The sequence below is a fragment of the Aspergillus glaucus genome (assembly GCF_001890805.1).
Source record: "Aspergillus glaucus CBS 516.65 unplaced genomic scaffold ASPGLscaffold_13, whole genome shotgun sequence".
Classification (NCBI taxonomy): Eukaryota; Fungi; Ascomycota; class Eurotiomycetes; order Eurotiales; family Aspergillaceae; genus Aspergillus; species Aspergillus glaucus.
The window spans coordinates 523,732-540,236 of record NW_019170465.1 but is presented as its reverse complement, the minus strand read 5'-3'; the positions used below and the strand labels follow the sequence as shown (position 1 = coordinate 540,236).

At 52.1% G+C, this 16,505-nt stretch overlaps 4 protein-coding genes across 4 annotated transcripts; 2 read left to right on the top strand and 2 right to left on the bottom strand.

Moving 5' to 3' along the window:
* The first annotated feature begins 1,206 nt into the window (after window positions 1-1,206).
* ASPGLDRAFT_48542 (putative SH3 domain protein (Cyk3)) lies at window positions 1,207-6,206 on the top strand. Its single transcript, XM_022546917.1, has one exon. It carries the CDS (start codon window positions 1,534-1,536, stop codon window positions 5,767-5,769), a length of 4,236 nt encoding a protein of 1,411 aa, XP_022399860.1. The 5' UTR covers window positions 1,207-1,533; the 3' UTR covers window positions 5,770-6,206.
* A 40-nt stretch (window positions 6,207-6,246) lies between these two features.
* Window positions 6,247-7,664, bottom strand: ASPGLDRAFT_48540 (putative exopolyphosphatase). The gene has a single exon (XM_022546916.1). The coding sequence runs from the start codon at window positions 7,652-7,654 to the stop codon at window positions 6,257-6,259; it is 1,398 nt and encodes a 465-aa protein (XP_022399859.1). The 5' UTR covers window positions 7,655-7,664; the 3' UTR covers window positions 6,247-6,256.
* A 239-nt stretch (window positions 7,665-7,903) lies between these two features.
* On the top strand, window positions 7,904-9,109 carry ASPGLDRAFT_26755 (1-aminocyclopropane-1-carboxylate deaminase/D-cysteine desulfhydrase; the record flags this gene model as incomplete). The annotated part of the gene is made up of 1 exon (XM_022543601.1): window positions 7,904-9,109. One exon carries the CDS (start codon window positions 7,904-7,906, stop codon window positions 9,107-9,109), a length of 1,206 nt encoding a protein of 401 aa, XP_022399858.1.
* Window positions 9,110-9,727: 618 nt separating this feature from the next.
* Window positions 9,728-15,241, bottom strand: ASPGLDRAFT_128819 (putative PHD transcription factor (Rum1); the record flags this gene model as incomplete). Its single annotated transcript, XM_022540835.1, has 6 exons — window positions 9,728-10,910; window positions 10,961-13,623; window positions 13,681-13,778; window positions 13,885-14,673; window positions 14,727-14,775; window positions 14,873-15,241. 6 exons carry the CDS (start codon window positions 15,239-15,241, stop codon window positions 9,728-9,730), a joined length of 5,151 nt encoding a protein of 1,716 aa, XP_022399857.1.
* Window positions 15,242-16,505: the final 1,264 nt, after the last annotated feature.

The following is a 16,505-nucleotide window of genomic DNA, read 5'->3' as shown; positions in this document are numbered from 1 at the left end:
TCGCACAAGAACCATTATGACCTGGCGATGCATTTCAAGCACCCGCGATTTACGACAGACAGCTGGGGAAGGGCTGATTCACGAAGCACTTTGGGTTAAACGTCAGCATAATGTGTTCTGTTAGGGGAGCAAGCATAAAACACAGCAGGAAAATGGCCAGTGCGCTGCTTGCTCGTGTCAATTCGAGTACATATCAACGTCTCTTAAGCTTGTCTGAATAAGACGGCCAGCAAAGAACACACTCAGCTCACTCAATTGCCAACACAGACTTCAAGTTATGTAAGCCGGCTTGCATGCATACAACGTGCATCTACCGCATATGGTAGGATGTTTGCGCATGGCTGAATCGGGCAGTCTCCTTGCCCTCCCCCCGCGGCAAGGGTCAATGGTTGGAATGTAAGCCATTGCACATGATTGGATGCCAGGTTTTCGCGCAGAAAAAGCCAATCCCATCAATGTAAGTGGAGAGTGTTTTAGTATCCTATTGCAAGTGGTGGCTACAGCCGTGGCCAATTGGATGCATGGTGAGTATCGAAGTAGCAAGACGATGTAGTAGTCGTACTGGAGATTGTCTTTAGAAGCTGCCTTTGCTTGAGGAAGGCCGTCACATTCCAGTGATGGTACCGGGAACCGGGAATCCCTCCTAGCACCAAATTGAAGCACAATTAGAAATCATAGAGATAAACAGCAAGCCACAGTCTCTGTAGCAATGGTAGCAGTCTCTATATGCCGGCCGGAAGCTAATTTCGAGGGTGACTCCCCGTAAGTTTCCCATATAGCCATTGTGAGCAGTACATATTTAGTTATCGTGAAATCGCGATGCCCCATGCCATGCCATGGATAGTAGTGCGGGTAGCGGGAGTAAAAACCATGGATCGAGCCTCACGAACCCTTCCGAGATCTCTTTGAGCTGCACCTGGAGAAAGCACACCGGCGACTCGGTACAGCATACTAGAGCTATACGGTTACCAGGAGGATGGAGGCGGTGACTAAAGCCAAGCGCTGGTTGGGATGAGACGAGGAGAGTAAGAGTGGTTGGTGGTGATAAAAAGGACCAGAGAGATCGATCACGGGACGTGCACATTAAGCTTATCGATAAGCCGTCCGTCCGCGCTAAGCCCGATTAAGCGCCCACGTAAACACGGCCAAAAACAGGCCGGTTCGAGTTGGGCCTCACCGTCAACTTCTCTCTCTCTTTCCAACCATCTTGCTCTCCCTTTCTCTCTCCCTATCGATATCCAACATAGACTATTCCTTTTCAGCAGGGCCTGTTTATCAGTCCCCTCGCTCCTACTCGTCCATCTTCCCTCTCGTTTATCGGTTACTATGGGCGTCGCTGCTCCCTTCCGTGGGTCCTAATCCAAATTCCCATATCATCCTGTCAACGACCGTGCGTCGCCCCGGGCATATTTTTCCTGTATTAGAGATTCAGCTGCATCTTTTTCGCCACATACATCTGGAGTACATATCGGATCTATCCATTCCGGGGCGAAGTCGATTTGATCCAGCCTCGTGTGGCTCCCTCCGAACGTGATGGCACCCGCCGCCCCCCAGCTTCCGCCTCGATTTCCCTGCTGGTGTCGAGCTGTTTACTCATGGGGAGGAGAAACCAAACGGGATCTGGGGTTTGTGGAGGGGGATTTGATTGAGTGCTTGAATGCAGGCGATGGACAATGGTGGATGGGTCGTTTACGCCGTGACAGGCGCATGGCTGGCCTGTTTCCTTCCAACTTTGTCGAGGTGCTGCGTGAGGATTTTGTGCCTGTGAATCGGCCAACAAGTCCAATGGTCAAGGCAGGCCCGTCGCCTATCACAAATCCGACTGCTGCTCCCAAGAAACAAAAGACCGTCTTCCGAAAACCGTTTCAAGCTCACAAGGAAGCTTTGGCTCCATCGGGTGACCTAACGCGGAATAACACAACGCTCAACAGTCTTACCGCGAGCTCAATCCCTCAAATTCCCCCGCGAAATGGCAGTCTTCCAAGAAGTGTCAAGCCCTTGCGGACTGCGACCAGCTTAACCAAACAGCAAAGCTCTTTGTCCAAGGCCCCATCCCAGTCCACCAGACCTCCGTCTCGCGCTGTGTCCCCCCGACCATCCCAAGATTACGACGCACCACCCCCCTCCGTACCAAGTAGGCAGAGCACCGCACTTTCCCGCCCTCCTTCGCGACCAGCATCTCCTCGTGTTCCATATGATGCGGAAATGACACCGCCTGCTGGCCCGGTCAGGCAGGGTTTCTCAGATCCCGCACCACCAGCGCCATTACATTCCGGATCTTCATACATGCCGCTGGAGCCCGAGGTGCCACCAGAAGTCCCAAGGAGACAAAGCATCATGCATTCGAGGCACCCTTCACGCTCTATCTCTCCCCATATCCCCCATGGAACAGAAGTGGCCCCTGTTGTTCCGCTCAGACAGAGTAACTCTCAAGCGATGGTTTTAGCACGTCCAGTCTCTCCTAATGTGCCTTATGAATCGGATATACCGCCACCGGTGCCGACCCGACAAGTCGTCCCGCAGAGAGGGCCATCACCACGTCCAGTTTCCCCCAACATACCGTACGAATCCGATCTGTTGCCGATTATCCCCGCCCGGCGAAGTTATGCACAACCCCGTCCCGCTTCCCCCAATGTACCGTATCAAGATGACTTTCCTCCGCCTGTTCCTGTCAGGCAACATATATCACTACCTAGACCTCCGTCGCGCGAGGTTTCTCCGCTGGAGCTTCAGGAACGGGAAGAGTCACCACCGCCACCACCACCTCCACACCGAGTTGCTGTCCGACGCGAACCCTCCAGGGAGTCACTTATATCTAGGGAATCACGTACCCCTGCGCCCTTGGAAATGAATGATCGATACGTCACCATGTCTAGGACCCCGTCTCCAGCTGCCCGGTCCGATGCCAACGGAAACACGCCATCCCCGCTTAGAGACGCTATGGAGGACGTGATGACCTCGTTGGAAGACATGGGCATGTCTCGAGGACAGCCCTCGCCCTCGCCCTCGCATTCACCTTCACATTCTCCAGTCTTCGACAACCCCTGGTCACCAGACGCTTACGATAGCTATAGAGGAGACAGACCTCTTCAGACTCGTGGTCGGGCGTTAACATCTTTAGGGTTTGAAAGGGAGGGAGACAAGGACCAGTATCATTCATACAACGGCGCTCTGACGCACCGGAATAGTGTTTATGCGCAGGATCACCATATGGATGGCCCCCCTCAGATCAACAATTATGTGCAACGGATGGAAAGCAGACTCCGACAAATGCAAGAACAAACACGTAGAGGCTCCGAAGATGTCAAGTACCCAGGCGACGGCGACGACGACGACGACGACGACGAGGACGACGCCCCATCACCGCCACCTAAGAACGTCCCTTACCACACGAGACATAACTCTATTCCGGTTCAGCGTCGCCATTTAAGAGGTCGACGATCAGGGCAGGATGTACATCGCGACATTCTCAATCGGAGCGCCACCAACAAATCGAGCACCACGAATTCGTCCAGCGGCGTGCAAAGCAACAGCACGAATATGACAAGCAGCACTGGGCGCACCAGCCAGAGTCTGATGAGTGGTCAATCAGCCGGAGGGTTCAGTGCAACCAGCGCTGGAAGCTTTAACAGGCGAGGCAAGCCTATATATGAACGGCCAATCACGTCAATGGACTTGTCTCGTTCTCTCTCCCGTGCGTCACGGCCCGAGACACCGGTGACTGGCATATCCTACCATTCCAGTCATAACACTTCTCGGCAAGGTGCCTCGTCGGCCGTCCCATGGTCCTCAACAGACAACAGGGATACTATCAACGAGGAACCCAGTGCTGTTTTTGGTGGTCTATCCACGCCAAGGGCCAAAAAGCAAGGGTTTTTCAGGAGGATCTTTGACTCTGCGAAGACTGGCGCTGCTAACGCCAGAAGTAGTATCGCCGTCGGACAGAGCGGAGGTTCGTATTCACCCACAAAAGGCCGACCAGTATCACCCATCCCGTCGCCAATTCGTTCCCCCCAGTCGAACAAGGATGCGGCTATGGGCGGCGGCAGCACTATCGACTGGGTCCAGGTCCGCAGGGATGTCAACCGAGCGAGTTCCCCGAGTCGTAATGAACGGATTGAGAGGGCCGAGCGATGCCAGATGCTGGACCGTCCGGTGATATATGCCGTTGAAGAACTTTATGAAACCGTGGAAGGTGATGAGAGTATTGACGGATTACCAATCAGTGAGCCAACCAATTTTGCGTCTACCAATCTGACTCTTGTGGACAAGAGTGCGCGGTTCGTTAATAGTGTCCCGCCGACGACAAACCCCATCAGTCTCGCACAAGGTTATGTATGTCGGCCTTACAAGAGCGATGTACAAAGGCTGCGCGCCATCTTCACGTGGGTGAGCGAAAAGGTTGCGTGGGATGAACCGGTGGAAGAAATAGATATCGATTTGAGAAGGGTGCTACACACCAAGCGAGGTAGTCCCCAAGAGGTTGCATATCTTGTCAAAGAGATGTGCGCTGCCGTTGGACTGCATGCAGAAGTTATCAGTGGCTATCTCAAATCTCCGGGAGAGCTGTTTGAGCTGGATAGCCTATCGCGGCCGAATCACTGGTGGAACGCTGTCCTCGTGGACGGCGAATGGCGCATCATGGACTGCTCCTTATCGAATCCAACTAATCCCCGAAGGAACCAGTTTGTCACCCACGCTACTTCCACAGCGGAAAGCTGGTATTTCCTCGCACGACCGATCGAAGTTTGCTATACTCATGTGCCACTTTACCCGGAAGAGCAACACATCTGTCCTCCCATTTCTCCTGATGTCCTGTTAGCTCTACCGACTGCCTGCCCACCGTACTTCAAGAATGGATTGCAATTTCCGGATTATGACACCAGCATCTTATATCTCGAGGGCCTGGAGGTCATGCAAGTTCGTCTTATGGTACCTCCGGACGTGGAATGTGCGGCTGAAGTCGAAGCACCAGCATTCGATTGTGATGCTGATGGCGACTATTTTGAGAGTGGGGAGATTTTGCGGAAGCGCGCGTTGGTGCAGCCGGACTGGATCAACGGTCAGAAGCGCTTCACAATCAAGGCGGTCCTCCCAGGTGATGAAGGACAAGGCATGATCAAGGTGTATGCGGGGAAGAAGGGGCTTATGCACTCCAGTCGCGATATTCCTCACCCGCTAGCCCTTGCTCTTCCAATGCTTCACACTGGTGAAAACCCGCCGTACGACTTTGTGTTGCGTCACCCAACACCTCATGCTCAACGCCATGATCTGTATATTATGCAACCCCAGTGCTCGAAGCTCGCGATCAATAACACGTTTGTCTTCGCCGTTCGCCAACACCCAGCCTCTGTTCCATCCGCACTGCAGGGCAGCGAGGTGAACGTCACCGGACGGGTTTCCCCATCCCCCTTCGCTCGGCCTGCTAGCGCATTGAGCATGGTCTCCAGCACGGCTGGCAGCTCTGTCTCCGGAGTCTCTCACGAGTTTTCTGCTTCGACCTCTGCTATTTCCTCCCGGTCTGGCTCAGGGCGGGAGAAGCCGGCCAAGCTGGCAATCCAGTCACCGTCTGGCAAAATCCTCCGCCTGTCCCGCAAAGCTGATCATATGATGGGCGCCAACACCGTGGACTCGCCCACTGACGCTCCGGGGGATGGAAGCGTGTGGGAAACGGTAATCAAGATTGGGGAGCGTGGCATTTGGCGCGGTTTAGTATTGGCCGACAGAGTTGCGCGGTGGTGCGTTTTTTGCGAGTGGGAGTGTATCTGAGCACTCTGACTTCATCTCTTTTTTACTTATCTTCTTTCTTGATATATGGTGATGTGATATCATAATGTCTTGACTATTGTCTTGTTTCTTTTACGTTTTTGAGCGGCTGACTGGATATCCCATTTCATTTTGTTCGTTTATGCTTCATTGCATTTCTTGCCATGTTTACTGGTTGCATTGTTGCATTGCATCAGCTGAGGCCTGGGGTTGGGGGCATTGCCTTTCTGCATCTGCATGCTCTTTTTCGATTGTCATGTTTGAGTATTTGCCTGTGAAGCCTGGAGTTCTGGTTGTATTGTGAGAGTATCATCTCTTTTATCTGTCATCATACCATGTACGTCTCGGTTGGTTTGATAGCGTGGCATGGCGGCATGGCATGGATTATGCCCTTCTATGGGAACTTGTAATAGACAAAATGAACATGTTCAAGACTTCCTTTTACATATGATTTACATATATAACACTGTATATGGCACGAATATGGTATTCACTGGGTAGCAATTGCTTCCCTCAACAACGGTGCAACCTGTTTCCTACTCATGCTCAGGTTTGTCTGCACCCAGACACGCCTCCACGACTCGTCTTGATTCAACGTGGACTTGATATCCTGCGATGATGTCTCGGAAACCCCATCTTCCAGTGGATACCAATCCGCCAAACCAAGCTGCGAATTAGCCTTGGAGATAAACGAATCAAGAGCTTCCTTAACGACCTCATTCTTGTTATCACCATCCGCGGCTAAAACAAGCAACTCCCGACAAAACTGGCTGTCCCGTACGGGAGAAGTAAACGCCGTCATGACGACGACAATGTCCAATCCCTCCCTATCGCATAGCGCACGTAGCGATCCCAGCAATTTCCGTGAATCTCCTGCTTTTCTGATAATCCAAGGCAGGGACCTAACTGTTGAACAGAAGCCCAATCTCACAGATTCGCCACACGGCTTCTCCTCCCATTGCTTGTAGTCGCGTACAAGGATCTCGTCTACGGTGAGGAGATCGAGACTATTCTGTTTCGTTGCGTGGATTTGTTCGTAGAACGGTGTTGTCATTGTATGGACCGTGTTTGGTTCGTTGTGGATCTTCGGGGATAAGAAGGCGAAAGCGTCGGTGTCGTGGTTGGTCGTTTTGTCCTTTGAAGTGAGGTTTGCCGTGTCGATGAGGATGGAGGATAGTGCGAGTTGGGCAACTTGCATATCCCCAGTATCACCTTTGTCGCCCCCTTGCCAGAGACCCTTTTCGCGAAGTGTGTTTACCACCAATGACGTGCAGGATCCTGCTTGCTTAACGACGAGCGGTTGGCCAGATGGGAGAGATTCAGCAGATGGAAGGAAGTCCTCGTCAAGGTGGTGGTCCACACAACCCACAACCTGGAATACCACAGATGAAAGCCCATCCAACGACCCCCGTCCTCGCTGCCCATCCCGCACGGGCATCGCATTCCAATCCACCATAAGCGCATCTGCACTCTGCTCCTGTATATACCTCTCCCGCAATTGCTCCGCAAAATCCTGCACCGTGACAATATGTTCCCTCAGCATATCCCCCGCCGACTCGGGCGTATCCTCCCATTTCTCACTCTCACTCTTCCCCGTGCAGAGCCACAACGCTTTCACGAACTCAGGCCGCAGTCTGCGCAGTTCCGGGCCCGCAGACACATTGGACAGATTGATTAGCGGGACATGTGGTCGAACGGGAGTTATATGAGCGCGGTTATGGGCGAAGTAGGAGTAGACGATGGCGGATATAATGGAGTCGAGGTCGACGGAGGGGTTGCCGACGACGTAGATGGGGGATGGCGAGCCTGAGGAGAGGAATTGAAGGTGTGCGCGGCGGGCCTCTTTGAGAAATGTGAGGAGAGAGCGCGAAGGGATCTTCGATGCCATTGTCTTTGTCCTTCTCTCTTTATATCTAGCTATCTTGAACCGGTGGTCTTGATGCCGAAGAAAACTGACATCATCGGCAGAAAGACACCGCCCGTTTTGGATGGCTTCATCTCGTCCGGATTGGGTCTGAACAACGACTTAGCATTGGTAAGTGTCTCCCTGGGCCAGAGATTAGAGCATTACTGACAATTCAAATTCCATTCTATACAGTCGCATATAACCATACATATCCCCATACGCCCCGGCACAATGATTCTTCCCCGCCAATTCGCCCAAATCCCCCGCTTCCGCCTCTTATACTCCGATCCGTCGCCAATCCACCCCCTCCAAGCCTTAACCACATCCCTCACAGCCAACAACCAAGCACCCCGAGCCTCTATATACGCGAAGAGAGAAGACCACTCCTCCCCGCTCGCATGCGCGGGGAACAAGTACCGCAAACTCGAGTACTTAATACCCGACATTCTAAACCCAGCACCTCCAACGCCTAATTCTGCCGTCAATGGTGGTGCAACTGCACCCGGGAAAGTCACAACACTAGTCACGGAAGGTGCGGTGCAGAGTAATCATACGATACAGGTTGCCTCTGTTGCGCAGAGACTTGGACTGGAATGTGTTGTTGTCTTGCACAAGGGCACGGGCGGTGGGTTAGGTGCGGCTGTTGATAAAGAAGCGTTTTTGAGGGTTGGGAATGTACAGGTTGCGAATTTATTGGGGGCTGAGGTTAGGGTACTTGAGCCATCTCCTCCCCAGGGGAAAAAGACCAATCCTGTGATCGATATCCTGGATGCGTTAGGGGCTGATAGCAAAGTCCCCTACTGGATCCCGTCTGGTGCAAGTCTACACCCACTAGGCGGGTTAGGCTATGCCAGGGCTGCCTTTGAAATCGCCGCGCAGGAAGAGCGAGCCTCTCAGAACGATGACCTAGGTGGATCCGGGCGTTATGATTATATCTTCGTCGCATGCGGAAGTGGCAGCACAGTCGGGGGCTTGATTGCCGGATTCAATTTACTAGAAAAATCCTTGAAATCCCAGACACATCCACCACGCAAAGTCATCGGCATCCTCAACTCCCCGACCATGCCATGCTCATACCACGAGGAACGGGTTTTACGCTTCGCGCGTATGGCCGGGGGTATGATCGGGTTAGATCCTGAGAGTGATATCACCATGGACGATGTGTGCTTGGATGATCGGTTTACTGGGGCTGCTTATGGCGTGCTAGATCCTGAGTCGAAGCAGTACCTGAATATGATGGCGCAGAAGGAGGGTGTTATTCTTGACCCTGTCTATACGGCGAAGGTTATTAGGGGGCTGGTGCATTGGGTGCAAAATGGGGATTTGCAGAGGGATTGGGCCCAACGTGCGACTGCTGCTCAGTCAGAGCAGGCTAATGCCTTGTTCATACATACAGGTGGGCAGTCTGCGTTACCAGCGTATGCGGACATTGACTAGATAGCCCTGGCGAACCAAACCGGAGAGTATAAAAAGTCTTATTTTATAACGTAGTATTACAAGTGGCGTTATCACAAGAAAACGTGAAACGAAAGAAGAAAAAACCACCCACATCGTGACCCCCATCTCGAGCTCCTTTTTTCTTTTGTTTTGTGACCCATCGCAAACAGGGGTTACCATGATATCTCATCTCGGCGCTTGAACACATAGCAAGAGCAAGAAAAAGCAAATTTTGAAATTCGAATCAGAAAAGCACAACTCAACACAGCCGGAGACTGCCTAGTTCGCCTGTTTCTCCAACCCTTGATACGCCTTAAGACTCACGAAAAGAAGGATGAAAACATCGACATTAAACAAAAGACACAAGAACGAAAGGAAGTTTATTTGATTCAGAACGTTTGCCTCATGAACGCCTCACACCCTTCGGCCCGTAGACCGAAAAAGACAAATATAGAAAAAAAGAGAAAGAATTGGGATATCAAAGATTCGTTCGTTCCTGCCGCAAGGGAATCGTAGACAACGTAAAAAACGAATACCGAGGTAAAGGTCCGTATCCAGTGAAAAATAGAAATGGAGTGACGATATGCCATACGCTTCGGTGCGCTCAAAGACCAACAACTAACTCTCTGCGCTGGTATCACCTTTGGGTTGGCTTTCTGGTGCTGGTTGACTTTTTGTTGTAGATTGAGGCCCCCCTGCACCATTAGCCCCGTCGCCTGGAGGCTGCTCCTCGACTTGCATAGGTTCCGCATCATCCCCATTACTCGCATCGAGCACTTCAAGTGCCTCATTCGCATGCGTGTTCTCCATAGCATCCGGCTCAGGCTCCTGTTCGGGCCCATGTTCAAGCTCGTGGTCCACATCCTGATTTGTCAAATCTGCAAACACTTCGTCCAGATCTTGGCGAGGACTACTGCCAAACGGGTTGTTGTTTTCAACATCAACACCCGGTGGCCCCTCTGCATGATCCCGGTTGAAACGAGGAGAACTGAAAAGTGGATTATCTAGCCCGTGGTTATGTGGCGATGGAGAGCGGGGAGGGAAAGATGGAGATTGGCCAGCAGCATGAGGCAAGAAGGCTGAACCCGATGTAAACGCTGGTGTTGAGTCGCTTGGAGGAAGGGAGTAGCTTGCAGAGAAGGGGTAGGGTTGATTATGTGCATCGGACATGGGCATCAATGTTGGGCCCCCTGCCGATGTGGTCTGTGGGCCGGGAGTCTGGGCCGTTGGCGGCATAAGGGACGCAGGCCGGCCAGGCTGCAACTCAACTGACTTGCGCTTCACAATGGGGGGCTGCTTTGGTCGCAGGTGAGGTGGAAGATCCTCCGGACGTTGAATGCCTAGCTGCGCCATGATCTTCTGTTGCTTCGTTGGGCGAGGCTTTCGAGTCGAAAGCGACTGCTCCAGGATCGGCGGTGGTTCCGGTGCAACTGGTGCCCATTTGTGGATCTCTTGCCGGAAGAAGTTCGTTTCATACGCGAGAAGCACCTCTGCACCTTCGATTTTGCGCAAATAGAAGATCAATGTAGGGACCTCCTCAGTCGTGGTACAGGCCGCCATGGTGAAAGACTGGATGAAATCACGGAAGGAAATTGCTTGGTTGAGGATGTTTTCCAGAATCTGTTCCTCTTCTGGTTGAAAGGGCAGGTCGCGGAGTTCAGCATGCCAGTCCTGAAGGTCTTCGAGTTTCGGCCGGGCAGCATCCCTAGGGATCTTCTGGCGCCAGTCACATATAGGACAGGTATACTTGTCAAATTCTTTGATCTTGCCACGTGCGATCTTCAGGCATTTTCCGTGGTACCTACAAATGATTAGCATCGATCTTGTCTCTGAACAAAGTTGGAAACCTACCATTCGTGACAGACTTCACACTCAATCATCATCCCTGCTTCCGAATGCCTGCAAATGCAGAAAACATCTCGCTTTCGTGATTTGCCTCCACCCCACGAGATGCCATTGTTGTGCTCCAAAATATTATCAGGAGTATTATCTCGCGAGGCAGGCTCCACGGGTGGTCGATAGCGGTCTTCCAGATCAAAACAGTACGAATTCCTCTTCTCCACGTATTCCATATGCGCCCTGAGAATATGCAGAGGGGCATTGGCCTTCCCGAATAACTTCTTGCCCTTTCGCATCCAGTCCTCATGCCGTTTTTGCTCGCGCTCCAGATCAATGGCGCCCGTTGGGCGGCTGTTTAGTTCTTCCAGTGACTCCATAAGTTCCCGAACTTCCTTGTACGTGGGACGGTTCCGGAAGTCTGGATCCCTGCTTCTGTCGTAAAGACTTTGGATCCGTTTTTGAGCGTCCCGTTGCCTGGTCAGGATTGCATCGACAGCAGCCAGAGTCTCTGGAGTAACAGGGAAGCGCGATGCCTGTGCGGACAGGGCTTCCAATTGCTGGTAGTGAACGGCCTCAACCGACATGAGCTCCTTGGCTTTTGCTTCCCAGGCTTCACCATGGCGAGAAAGGTCCTTGAAGAAAAGCAGATGTTCGTTGTTGCTGTCCATGATGCCTAATTGCTCACCAGCCAGGACAAGCTCCTGGCATTCCTTCAGGGTCATATATTGGTCACGCTTGCCGCGTGCTTCATCATTCCATTTCATTTGTCGTAGGATAAGTTCCAGACCCTCCACCTCGGGGATTTCCACGTTGAAATTGCGACCGGCCTCCACCAAGCCCTCAACTTCCTGGGCCGATCGGATGTGGGGGTTCATGAGGGTAGCGCTAACGTCCTGGCGGAATTTTTCGATTTCGCGGGTCTTCTCTTCCAGGGCCGCCATCTGTGGACAGTCGAAGGAAAGTTTATCAGCCTCTGCAAGAAGGGAGTAGATGGTTTCTACTCTGCGAACTTCACGATCCCGTTCTTCCAGCTGCGCGGCTTTAGAAGTCCCCTTGCGCCAAGCCTTTTCGTTTTTTCTCCGGTTTTGTTGCTTCCGGGTAATGAAGTTGTTTGCTTCTTCAACCCACTTATCGCAGCGCTGGACAAAGGCCGCAAGATCTTGGAGACCAGACAAATGGTATGGGATTTTCTCACCTTCGTTCACGAGGTTATGGAGGACCTTCAGTTGGGGTTTTGGCTCTTCCTCCAGGTATCTGTCGAGCTTCTCTCCCCACGCTTCCGGAATCCTGGCGCGCTCCTCGACCTTTAGCAACAGGGCTCTGAGATCCTCGTCCCCGATCCGGTAGCGTAAAGTGTGATCAGGACCCAACAGTCTTTGTGGCAAAGGTTGCCCGCAGCAATCAACGATTTCCACATGTTGTAAGCAGACGGTCTTGCCCGTTGTATGGCACCGGAATTGTGTCAAATAACAGTAGGCTTTACAGTGATGGCACTGGTAGTCTTCCTCGGCCAGGTCTTCTTCCTCGGTGACAAATCTGAGCTGGCAGTCGCCGGTAGAGGAGGTACCAAGCGCGCAGTTGTGGGGTGCGATTTCCCGGTGCCAGGCAAGGAACCCCGCGCGTTCCCGAACCTCTCTGGAGTAGGCTCGCGCAAGGGCCGGCGCCAACCACTTGGCTGTCTCGATGGTATTATCTCGATCGGCCGCTGTCATCAAGAGTTCGTCGTGCGAAAAGCAGGGGTGTCTCCGGAACGCCTGGAGACGCTCGACACCCATTGCGCCCCAAGGCTCCCAATCTATAGGGGCAAAGTTGACGGCTTCGTTGACATTGAACCCATGGTTGAACCCAGCATGGTATGCTTGCGGGAAGGTCAAGACGAACTGACCGGCACGCTGGTCAACCGCGTAGACGTTGACACCCGCCTTCCTGAGTTGATCCGGTGGCATAAGGGTGACCAATTGGAAGAGAAGGTCCGGCTGGCCTTCGAATAACTCTGGAACCGCCTGGCGCATTGCTTCTTCGAAGGCGGCCGCCTCAGCCCCGGGTATTCCATACCAGGTCTTTGTAGCACCAACATGCTGGTAATTAGCCGAGTAGGCATAGTGATCCTCATTATGCCAGCAAAATGTCGAGAAGCACATGCCAACATAGACCCAGGGGACGGTCATGCCGGAGATATCGGTCTTGATATGGCGGAACAGCGAGTCACCGTGGAAAGGAAGGACGTTCAAGTTCCAAGGATCGATCGAATACGGATCGAGGGGGTTCCTTTCGATGGTAGGGAATCCACTGCCATGAGTAGTAGAGTGAATATCAGCTCCATACTCGACCTCGACGGTCTCTGTCAGACTTTCCACTAATCTCCAGAACTCGCGTTCGACATCATCCTCGGTTTCTCGTCTGTGGGTGTTAAGAACAGGATCATACGGCATCTTGGAAGCGAAGTAATTCTTCTTGAAGTCATTTGCCTTCTCCTGGAACTGCTTCAATGAGTAGACACCGCCCTCCTCAAAACCGAATTCTCCTGTGCCAACCAAACACTTTGGACAGTGCCAGTCGTACTCAGGAGGATTAGTAACCTGGGGGTCAAGACAATAGCCATGATAGCCAAGCTCACAACTATCGCACACGAGGATGGAGGAACCGTCATCTGCTTTGCCGCAGGTCTCGCATTTCTGTATGCAAGTCAGCAAGGAAACATAATTTTCTCATATATGTCTGGACAGACGCACCTCTCCAGCGTTTTTGTTGCCATTGCCGCTCTTGCGTGCACGAGGGGGAGTAGGGCGGAAGAGACTCATATGGGAGCCAGCAACAGTCGGTAGCGCATCTGCAATGATAAATATCAGATTAAGAATAACAAACAACCATTATTTTGTATGGATGAAACAGGAGGAAAGGGAAATAAGAACGAGATACTCGTGAGTGCAACATACCACCCTTCTTGAGACGCTTGCTTCGCCGGCCGCTCCCGCCGTCATCTCCATTCTCGGTCTGTGAGGCACTGTCATGGCTTACGCCACGTTTCACACCATTATCCCCATGCCCATTCGAAACAGGAGTAGAACTCTGGGTACGGTCAGCGACACCTGGAGGAATGGCAGATCCATTCTCAGGTTCCCGCTTAACGGGCGGGCCGTTGTTCACGGCAGCAAACGAAGGAGATTGGTTTACCGCAGTAAATCCACCCGAAGCATTAACCGCGGTAAAGCCTGGGGCGATGGGACGAGGCGCGGGCTCCGGGGTCGGCTTATCGGGAGTCGCTTCGACTGGCTTGGGAGTATTTTGCACGGACGCGGTTGGTACGGGGGTTCCCTGGTGCGGCGGAGGAAGACTGTCGATTGGCAAAGTCTTCCTGTTCACCGGCGACTGATGAGGAGATGGGGTAAAGGGACCACCGTGCTCCATCTCCAACTGTTGCTGTACCCCGGGTTTCGCGACACGGAGATATTCTTCGTAAGGCTGTAGCCACCTCTGATACGAGTTCTTGAGCGACGTGGAGAGGGAGGACATGATCTTGCCGCTATAGCCCAGGTCGCGACCGATCTCTGCCCATTTTTTCGTCTTGCAAACGGCGTCGAAACCGCCGCGAATCTCGACGGCTTTTTTCAGTTTGTATAAATCGAGAGGGCGCTTATCGACACTCGGGAAACGGTTGAGGTTGGTACCGTGTTGTTTGTGGAATTTCGCCAACTGGTCGAGGTAGTTCAAATTCGCACGGGTTCCTAGGTCGGGTCAGAATACTGGCAACAAACCAAGACGAAGCGCGAGATCATACCTCCTTCAACCGAATTAAGCTCCTGTCGGCGAGTTTTGAAGTGAAAGCGCTACATCGAAGAAATGGATGGTTAGTCTCGCCTCAATAACTCGCCCTCCACCCCGTGCCGCAGGGAGAGGGACCAACAAAAGGGAGACAAATCGTACCTCGGTGTCAATCGCAAACGAAGGCTGCCAATTCTCCGGCGGAACAACCCTACAGATACCAAATTTCTTGCCTTCCGGTGCGATTTTGCGAATATATGAGACGGGATCCTTGAAATCCTCCTCGGTGGGATAGTAGGTCGGGGCCTCTTGCAAGCCATGGGGGCGGGAACGTTTCACGGGTTCACGGGGGTTTGTCGGTTGGCCTCGTCGCTCTACCGAGGACAAATCGAGGGGAGAAGATCGTCGAACGCTTAAGGGAACGTTATGAGCATGCGAAGGATGAGTGCTGGAAGATCGAGTGGGCGGACAGCTCGTAGCAGAAGGCTGTCCGCCATTCGAATTCCCTCCCGTAGAGGCCGGAGCCACCATCTTTCAACAGCGACACGCGAGACCTTTGACGGGAAGAGCAAGGAATGAGAGGACCGTATGCGCGTGGTTTAACGACGATGGAAGGGAGGGAGGGGAGGAACATGCGACGCGAGCTGTTTAACGCATTGACGGTGGTCGAAGTAAGCTTAGACCGGAAGTGACGAGCTGTTCGCGGGATTCGTTGAGCGGTTTACTTCGAGCAGGGATGATCGATGCGAGGGATTGAGAGGAAGAAAAAAGACCCTTGAAAGAAGAAAGTGAGGCGGTGGTTAGTAGAGAGCATGCATTTGTGATGGGCGTATGCAGCAAATAGCAGTAGGAAGAGCAGCGGATGATGGGATGAGAAGATCCCGAGAGGGTTTGTGTGGAGAATGGGCATCTAGAGGGGACTAATACCGTACCGGATATATATGGAGTCTTCAACCAGTGACCAGAAAGATGAACGAGGATAATAGAGATCCCTTCTGGTGAACCTCTCTAATAGAGAGCACTCGTATAGAGAAAGACGAAGAGACTCGGTGGAATTCCTGCGAAGAAGGGAAAACCAGTCTAAGAGATGCTGGTAGCGAACGGTATCGGTAATACCGTTCTGTATCCGCAAACAGTAATGCAACATACTTGATACTAGCACTGTCCCAGCAGAATAACAATTGCATTATTGCTTTTCTCTAGCTAGTGGTATAGTTACGATTCATTATATTGTATATTTTGTTTGTATCAATGCTTCTCCATATTCTCAGCACTTGTAGACTTGAACCCGTTCGTCCTCGGGTCTAGTCGGGGCATGCGCGTATCAGGATTACGATAGATACAGTACACCAGGGATGGTCAGCTGATCTGACAGATTCTCACAATGTGATTGTCGACAGTACACTACCATTATGTATACATATTTCTGTCTGAGTTCTTATAAGTGTAACCTCCGTAACCTCTCTCAACGTGGCCTGATCCACAAAAGTACAGCGTAGGGATCTGTTTGTGGCTAGATAAGCCAATGGTGCAACAGCTATCCCGTATAACAAAACAAGACCCAGCACTAGGAGGGAAGTGAAGATTGAGCTTACTATCTTCAGCACTAGCAATTGCTACTGGGTAACCTGGTATAGAGTGCTAATTTGCAGCAGTTATGTTTCATGGTTAAAATCAATGCGCATCGGGCTAGGACCGACTCGGTTGTCTGAGACCATATGCTCAAACGCGGTTTACAATCATTTGTGTAGATTCCAATGCTGTTCCTATCTGTAGCTTCAAGTAGTGAGCAGAT